The sequence below is a fragment of the Columba livia genome, chromosome 1, assembly GCF_036013475.1.
Source record: "Columba livia isolate bColLiv1 breed racing homer chromosome 1, bColLiv1.pat.W.v2, whole genome shotgun sequence".
In the NCBI taxonomy this organism is placed as follows: Eukaryota; Metazoa; Chordata; class Aves; order Columbiformes; family Columbidae; genus Columba; species Columba livia.
In genome coordinates, this window is record NC_088602.1 from 13,022,922 (window position 1) to 13,043,462 (window position 20,541).

A 20,541-nucleotide genomic window follows, 5' to 3' on the forward strand; every position below is an offset into this window, starting at 1 on the left:
AATAATAATATTACCATGAAACTGTGTCTGTAAGAATGAACATAACATAGGCAAGGAAAAGGGTACGAATTTTACATAAACACCTCTGCGTTCTGCCAGTGTAGCCGCCTAGGTAGAAACTCCTACATTTTGCAAGTGTTAGGTTCATACCCAACCCAACACTTGACAAAGCTCTCGGAAAAAAATTTCCTTCACAACTGAGATTTTCTTCAGTCATTTGTATTTTATATTGTCCTATTAAGCGTAAAAATGGACATTTAAGAAGTAAACTACAGTATCTTGAGGAGATCGCTCGTTTAATAAAAACACTCACTGGGAAGTTTCTGACAGCACCTTTGAGTCACACACACAGACTGGGCTGGTGGACACACGATCAAGCACTGACACAGTTTATTAAGGAGGAAAAAACTCCACAGTTCCACAGCGCATTTTCCTCTCAACATTCCCCCAAGTATTAAGTGGTGTCACCCCAGGGACGCTGAGCCAAGAGAGCCCAGAGAGCAGGGCTGTGAAGAACTTGGAGCTACCCCACCAAACCACAACTTGGTTGAGAGCAAGAAGGAACTAAAAAGGAAGATTATTAACTCAGTTTCTAAGTAGCCATTACGAGAAAGTCCAGTTTGTGACAGAAATATAGCTCTTTCCAGTTCATACCAAAAATAGCGTGGTCAGCAGGACAAGGGCAGTGATCCTTCCCCTGTACTCTGCATTGGGGAGGCCACACCTGGAGTATTGTGTTCAGTTCTGGGCCCCTCAGTTCAGGAAAGACATTGAAGTGCTGGAGCGGGTCCAGAGAAGAGCAACACGACTGGTGAAGGGACTTGAACGCAAAACCTGTGGGGAGAGGCTGAGGGAGCTGGGGTTGTTTAGTCTGGAGAAGAGGAGGCTTAGAGGTGACCTCATCACTCTCTAGAACTACCTGAAGGGAAATTATAGCCAGGTGGGGATTGGTCTCTTCTCCCAGGCAGTCAGCAATAGGACAAGGGGGCATGGGCTTCAACTCTGCCAGGGGAAATTTAGGCTGGATATTAGAAAGAAATTGTTTCCAGAGAGAGTGGTCAGGCATTGGAATGGCTGCCCAGGGAGGTGGTGGACTCACCGTCCCTGGAGGTTTTTAAATTGAGACTGGACATGGCACTAAGTGCCATGATCTGGTCAATGGACTGGAGTTGGACCAAGGGTTGGACTTGAAGATCTCTGAGGACTTTTCCAATCTGGTCAATTCTGTGATACTGCTTATCATACTCAGCTGCTCCCCATCTTTGATAATACTGACATTTCTGTAAGTTGTGTAAGCTACAAACCACCCTCAGTACAAATACAGGTTGATCTGGAGAGCAATTTAAACAATTTGAAGTATTTATTGTAAACCAACTTCTCCCTTCTGCCCTTTACAAGGTGGCCAGTAAAAGCACATGAACAGAAAAACATTCAAACAAACTGATTTAATCAAAACTGAAAAGAAAACCATACTGCAGGAATAAAAACTCCAGATACATAGCAATTACTAATTATGAAGCTATTGATGATCTCGGAAAAGCATTTGGGAATTGAGGACCAAGTGTTCAGCCGTGAATTCTGAGAGAGAGGGAGGGAACAGCCACAGCCTTCCAAGTCCTTCAGCACTGCCACACACAAAACTGCACTACTTGATATATTTTTCCATGAACTTCTTGTGAAATTCTGATCGCAGAGTATCATTCACAAATCTTTTGTCCTTTTTTGTTTCGTCTATCCCCTTGGCACAATTCTTGAAGACAACATCATCATCCCACCTGAAACCAAAAATTTTTAGCTTCAGCAAGTTTGTATGAAAATTAGGTGTAATTTACAAAAGTATATAAATGAAGTTGGGCCTTCCTGTTTACATGTGCTAAGAACAAATAGTCATTATCATTTGATTTCAGTCTTTAAGAAAAAAGGATCTATTTTTGTAATCTAAGCCACCTCCTACACACTCCTGAGAAGTGAGATGAGTATCAGTAGATTAAAGGTTAATTTATCTTTACAGAAAATAATGACCATTTGAACAGGGCAGGAAAAACCCTTGAGTCTAATAGCCTGCTTTTGATAAACACAACAGTAAGTGGGATATCTGCAAACAAAAATTGTATTCAGAAGAAGGCTGTTATTTATTAATTGTAGTTGCACGGAAACAAAAAAACAAAACAAACAACCAAAACGAACCAACAACAAACAAACAAAACAAACTCAAACAAATAAATAAACCAACCAACCAAAACCCCTCAAACAAACACCAAACCAGCTAGATTTTAAATGGGAGGATTTCATCAATTTTCTTGAGGAACTTTGGTCCTGTTACTTTTTGTATCACTATTGACAATGTCAGACAAGCACAATTCTCCATCGCTATCTCCTTTTTCAGCACAAAGTAGAAGGATGATTTGTTCAGACAATCACTACGTGCATGAATATCCCAATTCTACGTTTGATGGCTTGTGACAAGATCCAAGGAAGGAAATAAAACCCAGTGGCAGGGATGACATTTTCAGACTGAGTGACACGGGGGAGCAAGGGGGGTATCTCAGGACAGATCGCACGGTACCTCCTCTTCACTTTGAAGTTTGCCTGAGGCTGCGCGGGGCCGGTGAGGTTCAGCAGGGGGTTACCGCTCAGGATGTTCTCCATCCGAATTCGTTCTTCTTCAGCCTTTTGCTCTTGTTCCTGAGAACCAGAAATGGATAAATTAATTTCTGGGCCACTTTTCTCATCTAGTTGGTAGAGATACATATTTTTTTAGCTGCAAACACCCACACAGACAGAGCTTTAATTCCTAGCTCAGACACTTCAGAGCATTTGACACTTGAGTAGAATAAGGATAGAAGCAGAGCTTAACATTGCTAATAAACTGTCAATCTAGCAACATTCATATCTGCTCTACTTACCTCTGATGTTCTAGCAAACATTCAGTTAAGTTCTAGCTTTACCATTTACATAGTTATTATATCAAAAACTGTATACAGATTAAAAGATTTTCTTTATCCTCTTGAAAAGAGACTACACCATACAATATTTATTAGGTGGAAAACCTTACAGCATGTTGAAACTTTTCTGTCATCTCCAGCAATCTGCTTGGATTTTACAACTACAGCTTCCCTAAGGACCAGTTAAAGAGAACATTGAGAAATTTAGGATGAAACTGAGTAGAGGTTGTCATAAGAATATTTAAGAGTTTCAGTATCGGTGATCAGACAAATTCTCTTCTCCTTGTACTGTCAAAAGCATGGAACTCAAGCCTTAGTGAAGCACTGCACTACAAGCAACACAAAGGAGACTTCACTGCCCACGCTTCCAAGCTGTATTAATATACTTAGTGACTTAAATGTGCCCCGACTTCAAAATGAATATGCAATATTATTTATACATCATCATGGTTTTCCACAACCTTTCAAATGTATTATATTGCTAAGATTGCTCTTTGATGAAAGTACTAGAAGGAAAAAACCATATTTAATTTCTGTGACTAATTAGGTCTCCCGCTCCCTGTACGCTGAAGCATTGTCTGAAGACACTCTGGTTAAAAAATGCACTGAAGCCTCATTAGCACTGCAGGAGAGTCAAAATCTGGCTTTTAAAAACTATATAAACTAAAGACAAAGAGATCACAAGGTTGTTGGCTTTTTTTTCCAAACTGAAGATGAATTCATGGCTGAGGGCTGCTGTGGGATCCCAAAAGAAGGAATGTTCTTATTGGTGACAGCCTTTACAATCTTTAAGTGCTAAACTGGAACACTGATGATAGCCAGAGTTTTCTAGCTTCAAACATTTAATCAATACTAAGCGAAAGATTACTAAAACTATCTACAATTTATGATGTTTTTCAACTGGACTGATCAGGTATGTGAAATATTCCTACAGAACACCTCAACCCTCTTAGCAACAATGCCAACTTCACATACATATGAATGGTGTAGGTGTAGGACCACTGGTAAAGATTTTTACCTTTCAAAATCTACCTGAGTTTTACTTATGAAAAAACACCTACCATTGCACTGCTTCTCACAAATAAAATTTAGAACCAGCTGCAATCAATTGCCAGTGGGAGGGGAAAAACTCCCCAAAAGGGCATATTGCTTAAAAGCATGGCACGGCTTCAGGACAAGCCCCGTAACGCCCTCATTAAAACACGTGCATGGGCAAAACTTGCCCTTGCCGCTGTATCCATGGAGCTTCAACGCAGACTGCGGTGGTTAAAAGTTATTAACACAAATAAACTAAAGTTTTGCATTTTCAAGCACAGCTCTGAATCCAATATTTGCATTCCAACTTCAGTTGTTATCACCATCCCCAGTGAATGAGGAAACAGAGAGAGCAAAAGTATTTTATATGGAACACCAATTTCTCCCATATTAGAAATACAAATTCAAATTCTACATTTCTTCCCTCTGTGGATTACAGACAAGAAATGTACGCAGCTGATTCTTCACAGTCTGCCAACCTCTGATTTACCATCTTATAACATGGAGGAGCCAGTAGCAGCAAAATCCAATTTCCTGCGGTCTGTGTCGTGTGTTCCCATCAGAAGTCAAGCACCCCTCAGACTACGTACAGCACCTGCATGCAAAGCGCTGATCTGAGACTGAGCAAAACCTACAATACTGGTACAAGAAAAAAGAAGTATTGATTTTCAGGTGCCTCCCACGAGGTGATCAGATTCTATTTAAGCCCATCAGGCAAATTTACAACAGGATGCAAGCAGTGAAGCGTTCTGTGTGTTGTCCATATCAAGCGGGCTCTGCCTCATCAAATTTAATGTCCGATGCTTCATTAAAAGTGAGACTTTGAAAAAGCAAGAGGTCTGGGACAAATCTTAAAAGCAAGTAAGAATGCTACAAACCAAAAAATTAACACTGGACTATACTCAAGAGAAGAGAGCACTAGTAAGAGCATTGCAAGAAATACTCCCCTCTTGACAAATGCTTCTGTAGAGAGAACTTCATCCACGTCCTCTCTGTGTGAACAGACAGTTTTCCATTTTAGAGCTGAGCTCCAGGAGAACTGTGCTAAAGGCAACACGCAGAGCATGGCACACTCCTACCCTCAGAGTTCTAAGACAGGAACCTTGGCCACGACCCAAAGTTACTGAACCTGTGCATCGTGCCCCACTTTATCTGAGGCACACATAAATATCTTATGCTGGCTTTTTTTATGATGCGTGAAAATGCATCCACACACCACTGACAAATACGGAACTAAAACACACTCCACACAAAGTGTTTATTCAATGTTAAAGAGCCCAGTGGAATCAGTCAGTATCTTTGGGGGGGGATGGGAATTAGAGTTCTTTTCCCTGCTTGTCCCCAGGTTCAGATTTAATCTCAACATCTCCTAAAAAGCTGATTGTTCCAGCATTCTCTACCATGCATGTAGAGAAGTGAAAAGCACTTAGTCATTTGAATTGCTATTAGAAAATAAAACCAATATCAAGAATCATAAAAAATATGGACACAGTAGTAACTACTCCAGTGTTCTTAGTACACAGAGACAAATTTAGTTTTCCTGTAATAAGATTTTAAGAAGGCATGTGAGGCATCATCCTAACTTTTATCTGCTTTACACAACCCTTAAACCTCAATTAGCCTGACATAGCTTGCTTTCTGATAACAAAAAAAGTATTATCAGGCTGAAGTGTTAAAAGGTGGTGATTAAAAAAAAATAAGATAAAACCAAACAAAATTGAAATAACACTTCTATGAAGTGTTACACTACAAGCAGTAGTATAAGATTAAGAGCAGGATTTAGCACCAGATTAAGACACCTACACCTACGTATCTGCTTGTCAGCATCTGAGCTCACTTCTCAGCAGAGATCTAAAGAGTATGATAAGGAGTCAAGATGGCTTTTCTGCTCACGCTAAATTACACAGACAAGGGCCCAGCCACACTCCAGGCTCTACTGACTGCACCTCCATGCGAGCTGGGATATGTAACTTGCACATGGACCCCAACAACTTGGCATTCCAAGCTCATCTGGATTCTCTCTAAAACTGTGAACCAGTAGCAAAAAAACTCCATTGACTCAAGTCAATTACAATTCCAGAGGACTGGAGGATAGCAAAAATTACGTTTAATTTCTTTTAATGGTAGGGACAACCTTGGAAATTTCAAATTATTTGCACCTATTAAGTAACTAAAACCAACTATGAACGCAACACTAACAGAAACTGCCGAACATTCTTTTATATTGACAACAGCAACAGAAAGAATCCATGAACCTTATTTTCGGTGGTTGATTTTCCCTGTTCACAGTAAGAGCTGCTGTTTGTGTGACCCTCGGCTGCTTCTCTGCCCTGTTCAGAAACAGAACTCTGCTGTCTTTCAGACTTGCAGAGAGAGCAAACTGGACGCAGTAACAAACCGCAATGCTCACCTTTGTCATCAAAGATGAGGGGCTGAAAGCAAACAGGGGACCAAGCTGCTGAGTAACACATTGCCAGGTTTAGTCACTTCACAAAGAACATCTGCTCCGCGTGGTAATTTATTTATGGAATTCAGTCATTCTACATTAGGTGACATTTCTCTTCAAATTTTCAGAAGTAGGCTAATTCTGAAGATTAGTCGAAGTTTTTTGTGTTATTTAGCTTCAGTAAAACCTCCCAAAGAACACATTAACGATAAAAAAATGGTAATTTATTAGATTTTGTATCTTACAGACATGACATGGAGAAAATACTAGGCATAACTCACAGTGGTGTAAAGTTGACAGTTACACTTAAGCTAAGTTACCGATTTTGGCCAGAGCTGCAGAATCCCTCATTTCCAGCCAAACAAGGTTTTCATTATGTTTCAGAACTTTCCACATAAATCTTCCACTGCCCACTCCTCCCCTGCAAGCCGGGACGCTCCAGGCGATGGAGCATGGCTTGTATCAAATCAAACAGACCAGACACAACCTTCCAAGCTGTCTGAGCTTCACACCTCTGAGGCACGATCAAGCACAGCTGTTCGCAAAATAACAGCTCGGGTTGCTCCAGAGCCCACATTGTTCTTTTGTGTGCTGGAACAAAGGCGTATTAAGCTAAAACACTATGGATACAACAAAGCCACAACAGAAGAAAAGCCTAAGGGGGAGAAGAATATATCTTTATTCACTCCACCCTTTCTGAAATAATGCCTCAGTAATGTTCAGCAACACAGGGTATATGACTCTTTTCATGAGCCATTTGAGCCAAAAAAACAGGCTACAGATTATTTCATCACTAGACAGCAGCGCTGTGCTTTTCAACGGCAGCACGTTGCACCAACCACCTGCAGAGATGCATCAGACCTCAAGCACGTTGTAACCATTGTGTTAGAGGCAGAGGCAAGAGAACAGGAATATTATGGTGTGAGGAATAAGGCAGGAGTGGCAGAGGGAGCCCTGTACCCGAGGAAGCAGATGGAGACGCTGCTCTGTCAATCAGATCTCAAAGCCTTCGCTGGACCACTGCACTCACCATGTGGCATCACAGCTGGCGGGGGGAACAAAAAAAGTGGACAAAACTATGCTAACCTTAACTAAACAATTGTTCCTTATCTTGCTCTAAGAGTAACAGCCCCTTGGCATATTTGTTTCTGACCGCAAAGGAAAGAAAAACATTATTGTCACCATGGTTATTTTTTTTTAGTATAATTCCTAGCCCTTGCACAGAGCAAGATTACTTTTACAGAAAGTGCTGAAACTCCTGAAACGATTCCATTGTTTTAAAGTAAGTTATCCTGCTCAGTTATTAAAGATGTTGAGTAGCTGAAAACAAAACCTGAAATACCCACATTTCATTGAAGGCTGAAAAAAAAAATAAAAAAACCCACATAACCTTATTTAAATGGTAATTTTTGAATGACAAACTATGACAGCGCTGCCTTTAGCAGCAGGGAAGGAAACTCAATAACGCAGAGATCCACCCCAGTTCTTTGATCCTATGCAGATTACTAACTCAATGCAATACAGCAATTCAAATAACTGATTGGAACTTCAAAAAATAAAAGCACAAAGTAATCACAACTGTAGTGTCTATACGCAGATTTGTTGCCATTTTGCCCACAAGGCAGGGGGCATTATCGTTACTTCTTGGCAAGGGTTAAATATTGCTAGCATTTCTCAAATATTTAATGAAGAAACACTCTGCCATCTGCTTTTGCCTCTTTATTGAAATGCTTTCTAATCACTGATTGGATATTCTAGTTTTAGTTAGACCCTTAAAATTTAAGTGAAAAGGTTGATATCTATCGAGATTCATTTTCTAATGTTGTATTTGAAAGTCTAAGACATGGCTAAAACACAGGACAGAGTTAAGATCTATTTTGACCATTGATAAAATAACATATATTCAGTTATAGAGAAATACTTGGGGAGATAAAACTGTAAGAGAACAAACCAAGAACTTTTAAGTAAGTTCTCAAATAAGCATAAAATGACTGGATATTAAAATAGCTTTGCTGGAACTGCACACATACATTCAGCTGCTCACTGGTTTGAGGTTTGGTTTTAATTATTTCAATTTACCTTTTAAGGAAGTGCTTGAAAATGGAAAACCAAGAGCATTGTAACGCTGAATTTGGAACATGGAAATGTTTCCATGAAACAGACCCATAGATAGTTCACACAGACAGCAGGGCAAGCACTTGCACAGTTTCAGACAGACCCAGAATTATTGCACAGAAACGGCTTTCAAAACTAAAATTTCCTGCTCAGCTTAGGGTCTACTAGAAACAACCTGTGGGATTAAAATTGTGCAGGGCATGAGGAAAGTCTCCCATGCTCAATCAGTTTTTAAATCATTAGTAGTATTTAGTACTACAAATCATTATAGTGCATTTCTACACAAAAAGGAAATTTCAAGGAAATTTAAGCATTTTGAGAAGTTAACCAGCTTTGACAGCAATTGCTTATTTGGTTGACAAACTATGTGCTACAGGGAAATATCAGTGTGAGGGAAGTTAGAACCTCTTACTACTAACATTTGTCAAAATCAGATTTAGAGGATTTCTGTGGAAATTGGTATTACCACATAAGGGAAATTAACAGAGAGCATGATGACCTGAAAAAAGGAGATTCTCATATTTTGGTTTTTATCTGTTGTCTCACCAGAAATGCATTTTAAAAGGAGAAGACCTCCTTTCATGGGAACTTATTACTGGACACTGAAGTGATGAGTGAAAACACTTAACAACAATACAGTTTAAATGAAGTCTCAGAAATAAATGAGCTAGCATTTTAATAAATCAAAGTAACTAAAGTATCAGGAAAAAAAATGTACACATGGCACAAATTTGGGATATATTATTATATTTTACTCCACCTTGTTAAGGCCCTGGTACGTTCCAAGATACAGAGACATGTTAATCTACCTGTGTAACAACAAAGAGATCTGAGCACAATGCGCAGAAGAGTGAACAGGCGCTCACTCCGCAGTGTCCCCTTCCCTTGCCACCGGGTTTTACCTGCGCTGCCTACTGGGGACAGCAGAGTTCCAGCGATAAACCATCCCTGTATGGGGATTAGGACAAATAGCGACCCCACAATTACAACTTTACACGAGCTGCCAATCTCAAGTCAGCTGGATGATTAACATAAGGTCACTTACAAAATTAGGTTTAAATTACGGTTTGCAATACATAATCATATGAAATCCCACATATGTGAAGGGACAAGGGATTTATATGAAATGGCTATAAAATGCTTTGCCAGTAAGGCCTTATTTCTAAACCAGGTAAAACAAGTCATAATCTAAACAGATACCACCCCTGGAACAACACATATAAGAGATCTTTCCTAAGGAGACTCTTATGCCCAAAAACTGTTTTCCAAGGCTGCGTCCCACCTAAGCTTTTACTTTTTCCATCAACACAGTCTTAGTTTCCTACTCTCAAACCCAAGCAAATAGAATTTCAAGTGCCTGTAGAGAACGCACTATCAATGAAGATGGCAATTTTTAAGAGCAGCGATCAGCCACCAACCAGTGAAAGGATGAACAGAGTAGGTGGTGACTGTGCAATAAGGTGCACTGTTGCAAATAAATAACTAATAGTTACTTTTAGGAAGAAGCAAATGCATTCATTTCAAATGTGCATGCCTGCATTCAGTATGCACATAGCACTGAGCATAATAAACCCTGCTTCTGGGGGAAAGTGAACAACCATGAAGGTAAAAAATAATACCAGTTAATAGACAGCAAAATAAAACAAGTGAGATGCTAAATACTTGATAGCTTTTAGCACCCTCTAGTGACAAAATAAGCACTTAACAGAGATTGTGACATTCCTGGTTTCTACAAACCAACAGAGAAGCATGTACTTGGTTGTCTGAGCTGAAATTCATTGCCATTATTTTCCAAATGTCAGTTTTCTACACTGAAATGTGACAAGTTATGCTGTTTAACCTGGATGTATAATTTCCACTATCAGGCAAAGTGAAAAATCCAAACAGATCAAAGCTTTCATTTCAAGCACTGTGCAAGAACAGCTGAAGTCTTCCCTACACGTTGCTACCCTTAATTTGTAGTTCAGCACATTTTGCACAGGAATAAACAAAAGAATTGTTGCCAGCATTTTAAAGTCATTTTCAACATGTTATTACTGCAGAACACAATTTCATTGCTGTGTGATGTGCTTCAAATGTCTAGATAAAGATATCTGAGAGACACTTTCAGACACACTTCAACACGAACTACTACTCATAGGTAAGATGGAGAATCAAGTATCAACAGTCTCCTACAGCACAATTTCTGCACCAATGCAGAATGGCACAGCCTTCCAAAGTAACTAACTCCAGAATTGCAGAGCTCACTGGTTTTACAGGCCTTGTTGATTCTAAAAGTAAATGTCTACATTGTTAGCCAAGAGTAGTCAAGCACTACGTAGTTTCCTACAGCATTTAAAACAGCTACAGCTGTTTCCTACAGCTGTTCCTAGTGCCTGCTAGATGCTACATCCTGTTCACTCCCAGCTAAGTCTGCTGGAGAGCATTTGTGAAAAACACAATACCATAGGCATGTGTGTTAAGCTATGATAGAGGTTAGGAGTAGTGCAGAGGCACCACACCAGTAAACTGTAACAGCAGCAAAGACTCCTCAGATTACCTTATATAAAGGTTGGGTTTTGGTGGATTTTGTTGGTTGGTTGGTTTTGGCTGGTTTTGTTTGTTGCTTTGTTTACACTGATGTAGGATCTACATCTACAACATACAAAACTTAAAACACTACTCAAACTGAAATATGCAACATTTTTCAAAAGCAGTAAAGTTATTTAAGCCCTACTCAAAAAAAGAACACAGTAAAAGCAGAGGAGGGAGTTCTGCACATATTCACCACTTCTGCCACACCACAAGAGGCAGGGCGTTTCAGTCATGCAGACTAAATACCTGGACTCTGCAGTCTGTGGCAACACAATGTTAGACCCAGCACAGCTCATCCTAAGTCCTGACCAGTTTGACAACAAGGACTATTCCGGGAAACGGCCCCTAGAAGTCCGTTCATCAATCAGGGATTTTGCTAATGCGCTCCATCCCAACAATCTCTTACACCAAGGAGGGGTGGGAGCCAATAGCACAGGATTTGATCCCGCTCATGGGAAAACAGTCTCTAACTACAGAGACTTCCCTCCCCACAATGTTTCTATCTGTAAAGATAGAGAGTAGAAGGAGGTATGAAGGCTACGTGCACATTGACTTCTCAAGTTCTGAAAACACTGCTGTCTTATTAACTTTTGTGGAGGCAATTTTCAAAAACCTCACCCATGTATAATGAAAACAGTTCTCGTCTTACAGTTACAACTGTTGCTCCTTGCCAAAGCAACACAGCACCAACACTGTGAAAGAACAAGTACTGTATAAAACTTGCAGCCATATGCAAAAGCATCAAAAAGCACACACATTTTTATTTCATAAATATATATTTTTTTTTTTCATAAAAGCTAGTTAACAAATGAAATTACACTGGAGAGTATGTAGCTCACTAATGCCACTATATAGTTTGGTATGACAGCTGTTTTCAGAGAAGGACTTGCGTATGAAAAGCAAGATTACCTTGACTAAATGACTCTACAAAGTGTTGGAAAAGCAAATAAAATGTTTTAGAGAGTAAAATAAGTATGTCTACTGAAGAAAAAAAGTATTCACAACAATTATTAGACAGAAGAACCAATCCATCAGACTACTTGAGAAGAGTTTTGAAGGGCACTTACTGTGTTTACCAGCTCTCACTCAACCTAAGTGCTTAAGGCACACCAGCTTTAATAAACATCAGTCTGCAAAAAAAAAAAACCCAGATACTCTTGAATAGGTGAGATTTTACCTTTCGAGCCTGTTCCTCAGCTCGTTCTTTCTTGATTTTTTCCAGCTCAGCCAGAAGAGCTGCAGTGTCATCATCATCACTGTCTTCCAAGTCCTCATCTTCATCATCTTCCTAATAGCAACAAACAGAAACAAGAAGCAGCTCGTTCATTTCATGTAATAAAACCAGCCCAGGTCAGCCCAGCTAAGGCTGCAGTTTGCTGCTGGTGATTTGTGAAGTACCTGGGTGCTTGCAGGAGCAGCAAATACAATACAAATGGTATATTTGCTCTTGTACAGTAAAGTCAAGACAAAAATATGTTTGTGCTTTTTCGATGACTACAATACATTTTTGATAACCCAAATGCTAGGTAGTTGAGGACTGTCCTCAATAACTCTCTAAGCACTGCAACATAAGCAGTTACAACAGTGTGACCAAATATCCCATACAATATTGTTGGGACCAAATATAACAGGATTAAAAAAGCCTCAGCTTACTGTCAAGCCCTGGACCTAATTCATAGATGTCAGCATGAGGAGAGAAGCCAAGAGCAAGAATCCATTGCTCATGCAGACAGTCAATGTATCTCAACAGTTCTACCCTAGGGGAATTCTAACTAACCCAGTAGTTGACCAAGTCTAAAAAGTCACCCGTTCCCCATACTTTAAGTGGTATTTCCAGCTCCCTAGTTTTTCTGTGCTTTCCAAGAACACCACTACAGCATTGACTGGAATCCTCTGAACCACTCTGCACTTCCACCGTAGCGCAATAACTGTAAGTGGAAGATATGTCAGAACCTGTCTTAAAACTTTAGCCAATCTAAAAGTAAATATTCTATTAACAGCAAATCCTGAGGGCAGGAAAATGAAAGAAAACAGAAAAGAGATACATACGTCAGTAAGCGGATCGTCTGCATCAAGATTTGCTGCAGGAATCTGGTCTAGCCGAGGCTTCTTAGACACAGATGATGATGTTGTGTGTTCTACAGCATAACATTAAAAAAAACCAAACAAAAACCCACAAACAAACAAGTGATTAAATCACTTCATTTAACAACATCTAATGTCAGAAAGCAAAAATCTTCACAAAGATTGCATTAGAGCAAGAGATACAAGCTTATGTTTACTTTTTCCTCACTTGTCAGTCTTAATGCCCATGCTAATTTCTCCCTTGCAGGTATCCTCAAGGGATGCAATAACATCCCCAAACTTACAATTTGACCTCCAAAAGAATTTTGAAGTCATTATTTCAAGAAGATAGAACAACAGAAGAAAAAGCTGTGGAGAAATATCCTTATCCTTTATACCCAATTGGAGGGTTCACATCAGAGACCACTCCAGAGCATTACTGTTTTCCAGTTTGGTCCAAATCACATCTGCTTTTGTCTGTGAACTTGGAAGCACCCAGTACTTCTGCACATTTCATACCTAAACCTAAAGTACCTAAATTCTGTCAAGCTTAATATTATAAATTACTATTTCTCAAAAACCACGCCTCTGATTCATTTTAGTTTTCACTTCACCATACCTGAACAGAATTGCTTACTTTAAAAAATGGATTTATTGCTACAGCGGTGCTGCAACACTAGAAGATGAGTCATTCCCCTTCTCCTCTCTGTCTCGCCTGTCCAAGCCCTTTATTGGCTGCACACACTCATTGCCAATTCATTACAATCACACCGTATCAGCTGCCTGCGTGATGGCCTACGCTCTTCTACTAGCTGGCCTAGATTTTTTGCTAGCACGAAGCCAGCATGAAAGCCAGCGGACATTCCCTTGCAGGTCAACAGCTCTGAGCTATCAGACCAACACCCTGAATTCTCCTCTCATGACATGCTGTCTGCAACCCGCAAACTTCCTACAACACTGAGTTTTGTTTAAGAATAGTGCCACACAAATGTATGAAGATTTTTTGTTTCTTTGTTTTTACCTCTGGTTGGTCTGTCTCTGTTCTTTTCTCTTGCAGCGACCCGTTCTCTCTCCTCCAGCTCCCTTCTGAAATCACGGTTACGCACCTCTTCAGGAGCATCCTGAGTCGCCTGCCTGAAACAGCATAACGGGGGAAAGAAAAGCTGAAGTTGATAATCTGCAGCTGGGAGCAATTTTCTGAAGGAGGTCAATAAATCCTGGAGTGAAGAAGTAAGTTTAAAGAATAAAAACTGGCTACCACGTAGACATATGTTTCTTTATTCTTGCCATCAGCTCCTTTCTCTGCGTGCATTACAGACATGCAGGCACAAAATGCCACACACATGCTGGTTCCAGTGACTCTCAAATGAGTTAAAGACCCTACATAAATTCCTGCAAAACCAGGATGGCTACGTCTCTTGTAGCTACATCTCAATCTCTTCCACCAGTCCAAGCCCAGCGCCCTAGCAGACATTCACCAGCATGACAGTCAACTTGCCATTTTACCATCCCAAGCTGCTGCTGTAGATAGTCTCTAAGCCTTATAGATAAGACCTAGACTAGAACACACTTTTCATAAGCCTTTTCCCCTCCAAGAGATATGAAAGATTATATCCCATGATCATAAAAAAAATTAGAGAACAAGCAAAACACTAGTATTAGTGAAACATATTGCAAATGCAACTTTTTCCCTCTTTTATATAACACATGCTGGCCGAAAGTAACAGGCTATTTACATTTGAATCATCCTAAATTCCACCTATAGACCACTGAATTTTCTGTGAAAATCTTGGAAAGAACTAACTAATAAAAACAAGCAGCAGTTCCCTTCACCTTTCTGTGAACCCAGTGCTGGAAACAAGAGTGTCTGGAAGAAACACAGACTTGAGCCATTATAAACATTGTGTGCACAGACTATCTTTATGATGGAGTATTTAATTTGCTTTTGTAATTAAAAACCTGAACTTGGAATCCCTGATATAGCTGCAAAACCTTCCCAAACCCTGTGTCAGTCAAGCAAACAAGAGTGGGACCGAAACACTGAACTTTTCCTGCAATGATGCAGCCTTGGCAGTTTAACAAAGACAACTTTGTATTAGGTATTTGGGAGAAAGAACAGAAGACACTTAATGCCCCCTCCATCCTGCTCTCACACACACATAGAGGGATTTGTTAAAACATATGTTTTATATTTCTGTACATATTTGTCCCTACACATTTCTTTCAAAGCGACAGACTGGTGTTCCAAACCCCTTTGTGTTTAAGGAAACAAACCACTAGCAATTTTTCCCCATAATAACAAAATGCATTTGATGACACTTTTTGTGCTGTTGATTTTGGTATTTTCCAAAGCACTCCAACTCCCTTATCCAGACGTATTCTTCAAAACCAAAGGGGCAGGAGGGAGGAGACGAAAAGCTAAACACCTGCACAAAAACCTGCAAATGTAAAACCTTAACAGTAATTTCACTAGCATGAGTAACATCAGCTAGATGAAAAAGCATTTCTAGGCTGACACATTTCATTTAAATTCTGGGTATCTACATCATATTGACTCCAGATTTCAGTTCATCTTTCAACAGAATAATGCACATTAACTATGCATTTCAAACAGAGAAAAATATTTATAAGATCCCATTATCTTTCACACTGATTAAAGCAATTTATTCCCCCATGACCTGCAAAAGCCACTTGCAGTGTTTAACATCAGCTGTTCCAATACGTATTACTGCCTGAGTGCTATTCCATGATTTTCCTGCCTCCTCTCGATGCCCTCCCCCAGTGGTCCTTTGCCAAATGAATGACATGGTTTTCTGCTTTTAAGACATGTTCAGCTTCACACTTCTTATCCCATTCTGCTCTGCAAGTGGCAGCAACGTTCAACAGCTCAGTCATCTCCTACTGTTCTCACTGATTTTCTTTGCACTGCGCTGAAATGCTTTGTCTCCATAAGCAGTAATAAATACCACAAAATGAAACCTCTCCAATTACTTGCAATGCATTTCATCTCTTACGCCTGCTTTTGAGACTTGCACTTTCAGCACACTCATTCCATGCTGCTGCACAATCTCCGGTGCCTGTTCAGCATCAAGCGCATGAACACCTATTGTGAAAAATTTCAGAGTCCTGCTCACAACAAAAAAATCATTCCCGGGCTGTTTAGCAGTAAGACCAAAAACCCCAATACTAACCTGTACTTGATTTTAGTATGAGAAGGAAGGTCTCTGCTGGAATACTGTTTGGATAGCTGACTTAAGTCTCCTTCACCTTTCCCTCTTCCTCCTCTTGCAGGTTCAAATGTTGGCCTCGCTGCTGTCGTCATTTTAACTACTACAGAATCAAGGATAAAAAACAGTTGTTACTACAATTTACAGCAAAAGACATTCACCAAAAGCTATGCTGTTCCTGAAACTGTAGCAGCAATGAGAAGTCCCACTACATAATAACAGCTATTGCTTGCCACATGATCCTCAAAATTTAAGGAGCTTTTTATTGACAAAATTGACAGAACCTATTCAGATTTTTAATAGAAAGTCTTTTCCAACATGTTTGAAAGACAATACACAGACCCTAAGAAGAACGTGAAACGACGTTTATTAAGTAAATAGAAGTGTCCAGGAGCCAACCTCCTATCTTTAAGGCAAGTCTTGTAACTAAACTCTTTTCCCTCCTGAAAAACAACAGCCAGAAATGACTGCCTACTGGGAATGACCCCTCTGTTATTCCCCAAACTGCATCTAGGTATCATCACCAGAAATGCCGGCTGACACAGACCACAGCATGCCTAGGGTGGTGTTGATCATTAAATACTGATGAAGATGATGCCCTGTGAATGCCCCAACCCTCAGGAAGAGCCACATCCCTGCCATTAGCACCATCCTTTGGGATCGGCCTGAGCAGCACTCCTGCTGGTCACCAAAACTGTCAGAGGGGCTAGCGTTACTGTTTCCCTGGTAGCACAAGGCCAACAGCACTACCCTTAGATAATTTAAGCGCAATTAATGAAGTTCAGGCAAATGTAGAAGTTTTCACCAGCTCTCATTTAGAAACTACTGGAACTGGCATACCACCAGCACGTCCTAAAAATGAACCAGCTGATCCCCAAAGTCACTACTACCAATTCTTCTGCGGCAAAGGGGTGAAACGACTCTGATCAGCCTCAGCCGCATAGACACCCTGTCAGCACACACCACGTTCAGCACGGCCCGACAGAAGACCCTGCAATCCTAAACCACTGTGCCAGGAGTTCAATTTGGCCAACCAATGCCAAAAATACCCTGTATGATCAACTGGGCCATCTTAAATCTGGTATTTGAAACTATGTTTATTCCTGCTTCAGCAAGACACATACATCCACTGACCGCAGACTAAAGACATATAAGATGTAAGAGAGACACATCTGCAGGGGTACATAAAGGCACCAGTCAAAGGCAGCGGTCCTACCAACCAGAAGGCTGGATGTTAAAGGATGAGAAGAAAACATTTTAAAAAATATTAAAAAGCAGAAGAAAAAAAATTGTATTGATCCATATGGTTTTGCGATACACAAATAAAAGTCATTTATGCTCTGCTTGCACTATTTGCTATTGTTTGATTTTTAACGAGATCACAAAACACGACTTCAGTCTTAAAATCCTAACACAGATTTGCCACTGAAAATAACATCCCATCAGGCAGCACACAATTACTGCCACTGAGCTGCTGCTCAGAAGAGAGTTAACGGGCAGGAACATCTCTAAAAAGCAGTGAGACAGTAACTAAGGCATAACCGGCCTGGGCCCCTTGACCAAGGGCTGCTGACCCTTTCCAGTCACACTGAGCCAGTCGGCGGCAGCTCAGGAAGGAACACGCTCTGCCAGAGCCACCTGCTCTCAGAACTCACCTGTGCTAATTCTATATAACGAGGGGAGTCTATGAGTTCAGCTGAAGAATCAGATACAACACGACCGCACCGTTTCATGAGGCATCACATCTCCTGCCCGCCGGACCCCGACCCGCCAGCCCCTGCTGTTCTGCTCAGGAGCGCTCCCCACAGGGCCCATGCAGGGACCCCACAACAACCCCTGCCCCGGGGACTCACTGCAGCCGAGCCCAATCAAACGAACCCACCGCCTCCCCGGTACTCACACCGCAACCGCCTCCGGCCCTGCGCAACCAGGCCCTACCCCGCCACCATAATTCCGCCAAGCACCCACAAGGCACCGCGCGGGAGACATAGATGACGCGACGGAAGCCGCCGCCGAGGGAGGACTTACCATAGAGAGGGTTGGAGAGAATGTCACGTGAGGGGGGGGGCGTGTCCGCCATGATGGCTACCGAGGCGGAAGTGAGTGCGGTGACAGCGTTGTTGCCTGTGTAGGAATGGTGACCTCTTTCTGCTCCTCCTCAGAGCGGGGCCGGGCGAGTCCCGCTCGGAACAGGGAGCTTGGGGCGCCCGTCCTGCGGACCCGCGGTTGCCCTGGAGAAGGGACTTGCCCTGAGGTGCTACCAGGCCGTGGTCCTGTGCTGCTCCTGCCTGGGAAGGGCCCCCTCGGCGGGCTGTGGAGGCCGCGGGGCTCGGCCTGGTGCCGTGAGGGGAAGCCGGGGCAGAGGCAGGCCGAGAGGGAGGGCCGCACTACAACCATAGCTGTAACCTGCTGGGGTGAGCCACTGATAGGCCTTTTCTCATAAATGAGCTCATGAATAGACTGGCAAGTTGGGTATCTCAGAGGAGCCTGCCCAGAGGCTGCTGGCTTGGCATAGGAGTCTGGGAAAAGTGTGATGTATGAGTGATGTGAAACAGCATTTCATGGCTAAAAACTTTGAGGTGCCAGAGCACTGGAAAGGGCTGCCCAGAGAGGTTGTGGAGTCTCCTTCTCTGGAGACATTCAAACCCACCTGGACACATTCCTGTGTGATCTGCTCTGGTGAACCTGCTTTAGCAGGTGGGTTGGACTGGATGATCTCCAGAGGTCCCTTCCAACCCCAAACATTCTGTGATGCTGTGAGTTCAAAGTGCTCACCCTGGGTGTCAATGGGGGGGAACTGGAATGATGAGGGAACAGCCATGGAGGAGGGAAAGGGTTAAGGAGACAAGGTTGGGATCCTCGTGGGGAAAAGACAAAAACAAGGCAGGTGGAGGAAGGAGGAGTGCCCATCAGTCATTTTCTTTGCTTCATTAGCAACATTAGCTTGAGCACCACAGTCAGCAAGTCCCCTCACAACGAAATTTACATTATGTATATTCATTGCTGTCTCTGTAAAGAAGCCAAACTGTAAATGATCATCACTCGGGCATTAAATTCCTCCTTTTACAATGTAGTTTCTCCCCTGTTTTTGTTTTTAGATGCATCTTCTTATCAAACTTCGGCAAATCCACATGCGGGCATGTGAAGCAAAAGGCTCTTCGATGTATCTACAGGTTAACACGGCCTTTTCCTGAGCGTGCAATTTAGAAGAGAGCCCACAAGAGGTCCCCAAAGACATTTTTTTCCAGAGAGCTATAGCAACAATGTAAATCACACCATTTGGGTCAGGGAGTTGTCAGAGAAAGCGCTGGGAAGAAGGGGGCCCTTGGCATACAAAGAAAGCAATTATTTTAAGCAGTTTGTCATGAATGTAAAGCTTTACTAAGAAGTCAGGTAAATAGTAATAATAATCACAGTGTCGTTTCCTAAGACCTACACCTGTCAGTAACCAAGTAATGACCGCTGCATTTTCTTGTCTGCAAGCCTTGGTGCGCACCCTGTGAAATGGGTTTATGATTGATTCCAGTACAGGCAGTTTAAACACAAGATCAAACCTCGCAGAGGAGCCTGGCTTCCCAGCCGGGTAGTTGGGAATTTGGTATTGTTGGGCTGCAGGTCACAGTAGCCTGAAATCAGCACGTCACCTTGTGATGGTGGGTGTTATTCATAGATTGTAAATCTGTGGACTTTAAATCAGGAGGAGCTACTATGCTCATTTAACTGTCTTGGTGCAGCAGAATGTTGTAGTTTGCTCAGTAACACGTCCTGAGGGCAGTGCCTGCTGTTCAGTTTTACCGTCTGTCTGGCGAAAGGTATCAAGTCCTGATTAAAGAATTAAAAAACTGAAGAGAGTTCTGCTGTTGGGTAAGAGTAAATGGCAAGCGTTCTCTGCATGGTGGATTATTTGAAGATGAGAGCTAAAAAACCTAGCACAATCTCTGCTCTGAACAGGTATAATGATTCTTTGAATAATAAAGTGGCTCAGTATCTTTGGCCAAAATTATTCCCACAACCCAAAGGTGCTTCCCTTCCCACAACCTGTGTGTATCGAAGTGAAGTACAAATAGCTACAGATGTGTTTTATGCTCAAAGATTTGGTTTCCTTAGAAGACTTGGGCACCAAAGAAGGATAGTG

General features: G+C 41.6%; 1 protein-coding gene and 1 long non-coding RNA gene across 3 annotated transcripts; one reads left to right on the forward strand and one right to left on the reverse strand.

Moving 5' to 3' along the window:
- Positions 1–373: 373 nt before the first annotated feature.
- On the reverse strand, positions 374–18,425 carry CWC15 (CWC15 spliceosome associated protein homolog). Of its 2 annotated transcripts, none has more exons than XM_065041228.1 (7): positions 18,309–18,425; positions 16,371–16,509; positions 14,201–14,313; positions 13,165–13,253; positions 12,293–12,403; positions 2,567–2,685; positions 374–1,775 (listed from the first exon to the last, which is right to left on the reverse strand). In XM_065041228.1, exons 2-7 carry the CDS (start codon positions 16,499–16,501, stop codon positions 1,646–1,648), a joined length of 693 nt encoding a protein of 230 aa, XP_064897300.1. In that variant the 5' UTR covers positions 16,502–16,509; positions 18,309–18,425; the 3' UTR covers positions 374–1,645. The 2 variants fall into 2 exon arrangements, with proteins under 2 accessions (XP_064897300.1, XP_064897372.1); XM_065041300.1 differs by having other exon boundaries at positions 18,062–18,376.
- Positions 18,426–18,471: 46 nt separating this feature from the next.
- LOC110360848 (uncharacterized) lies at positions 18,472–20,253 on the forward strand. The gene is made up of 2 exons (XR_002417038.2): positions 18,472–18,820; positions 19,505–20,253. It is a non-coding gene; the product is annotated as an uncharacterized LOC110360848 (long non-coding RNA).
- Positions 20,254–20,541: the final 288 nt, after the last annotated feature.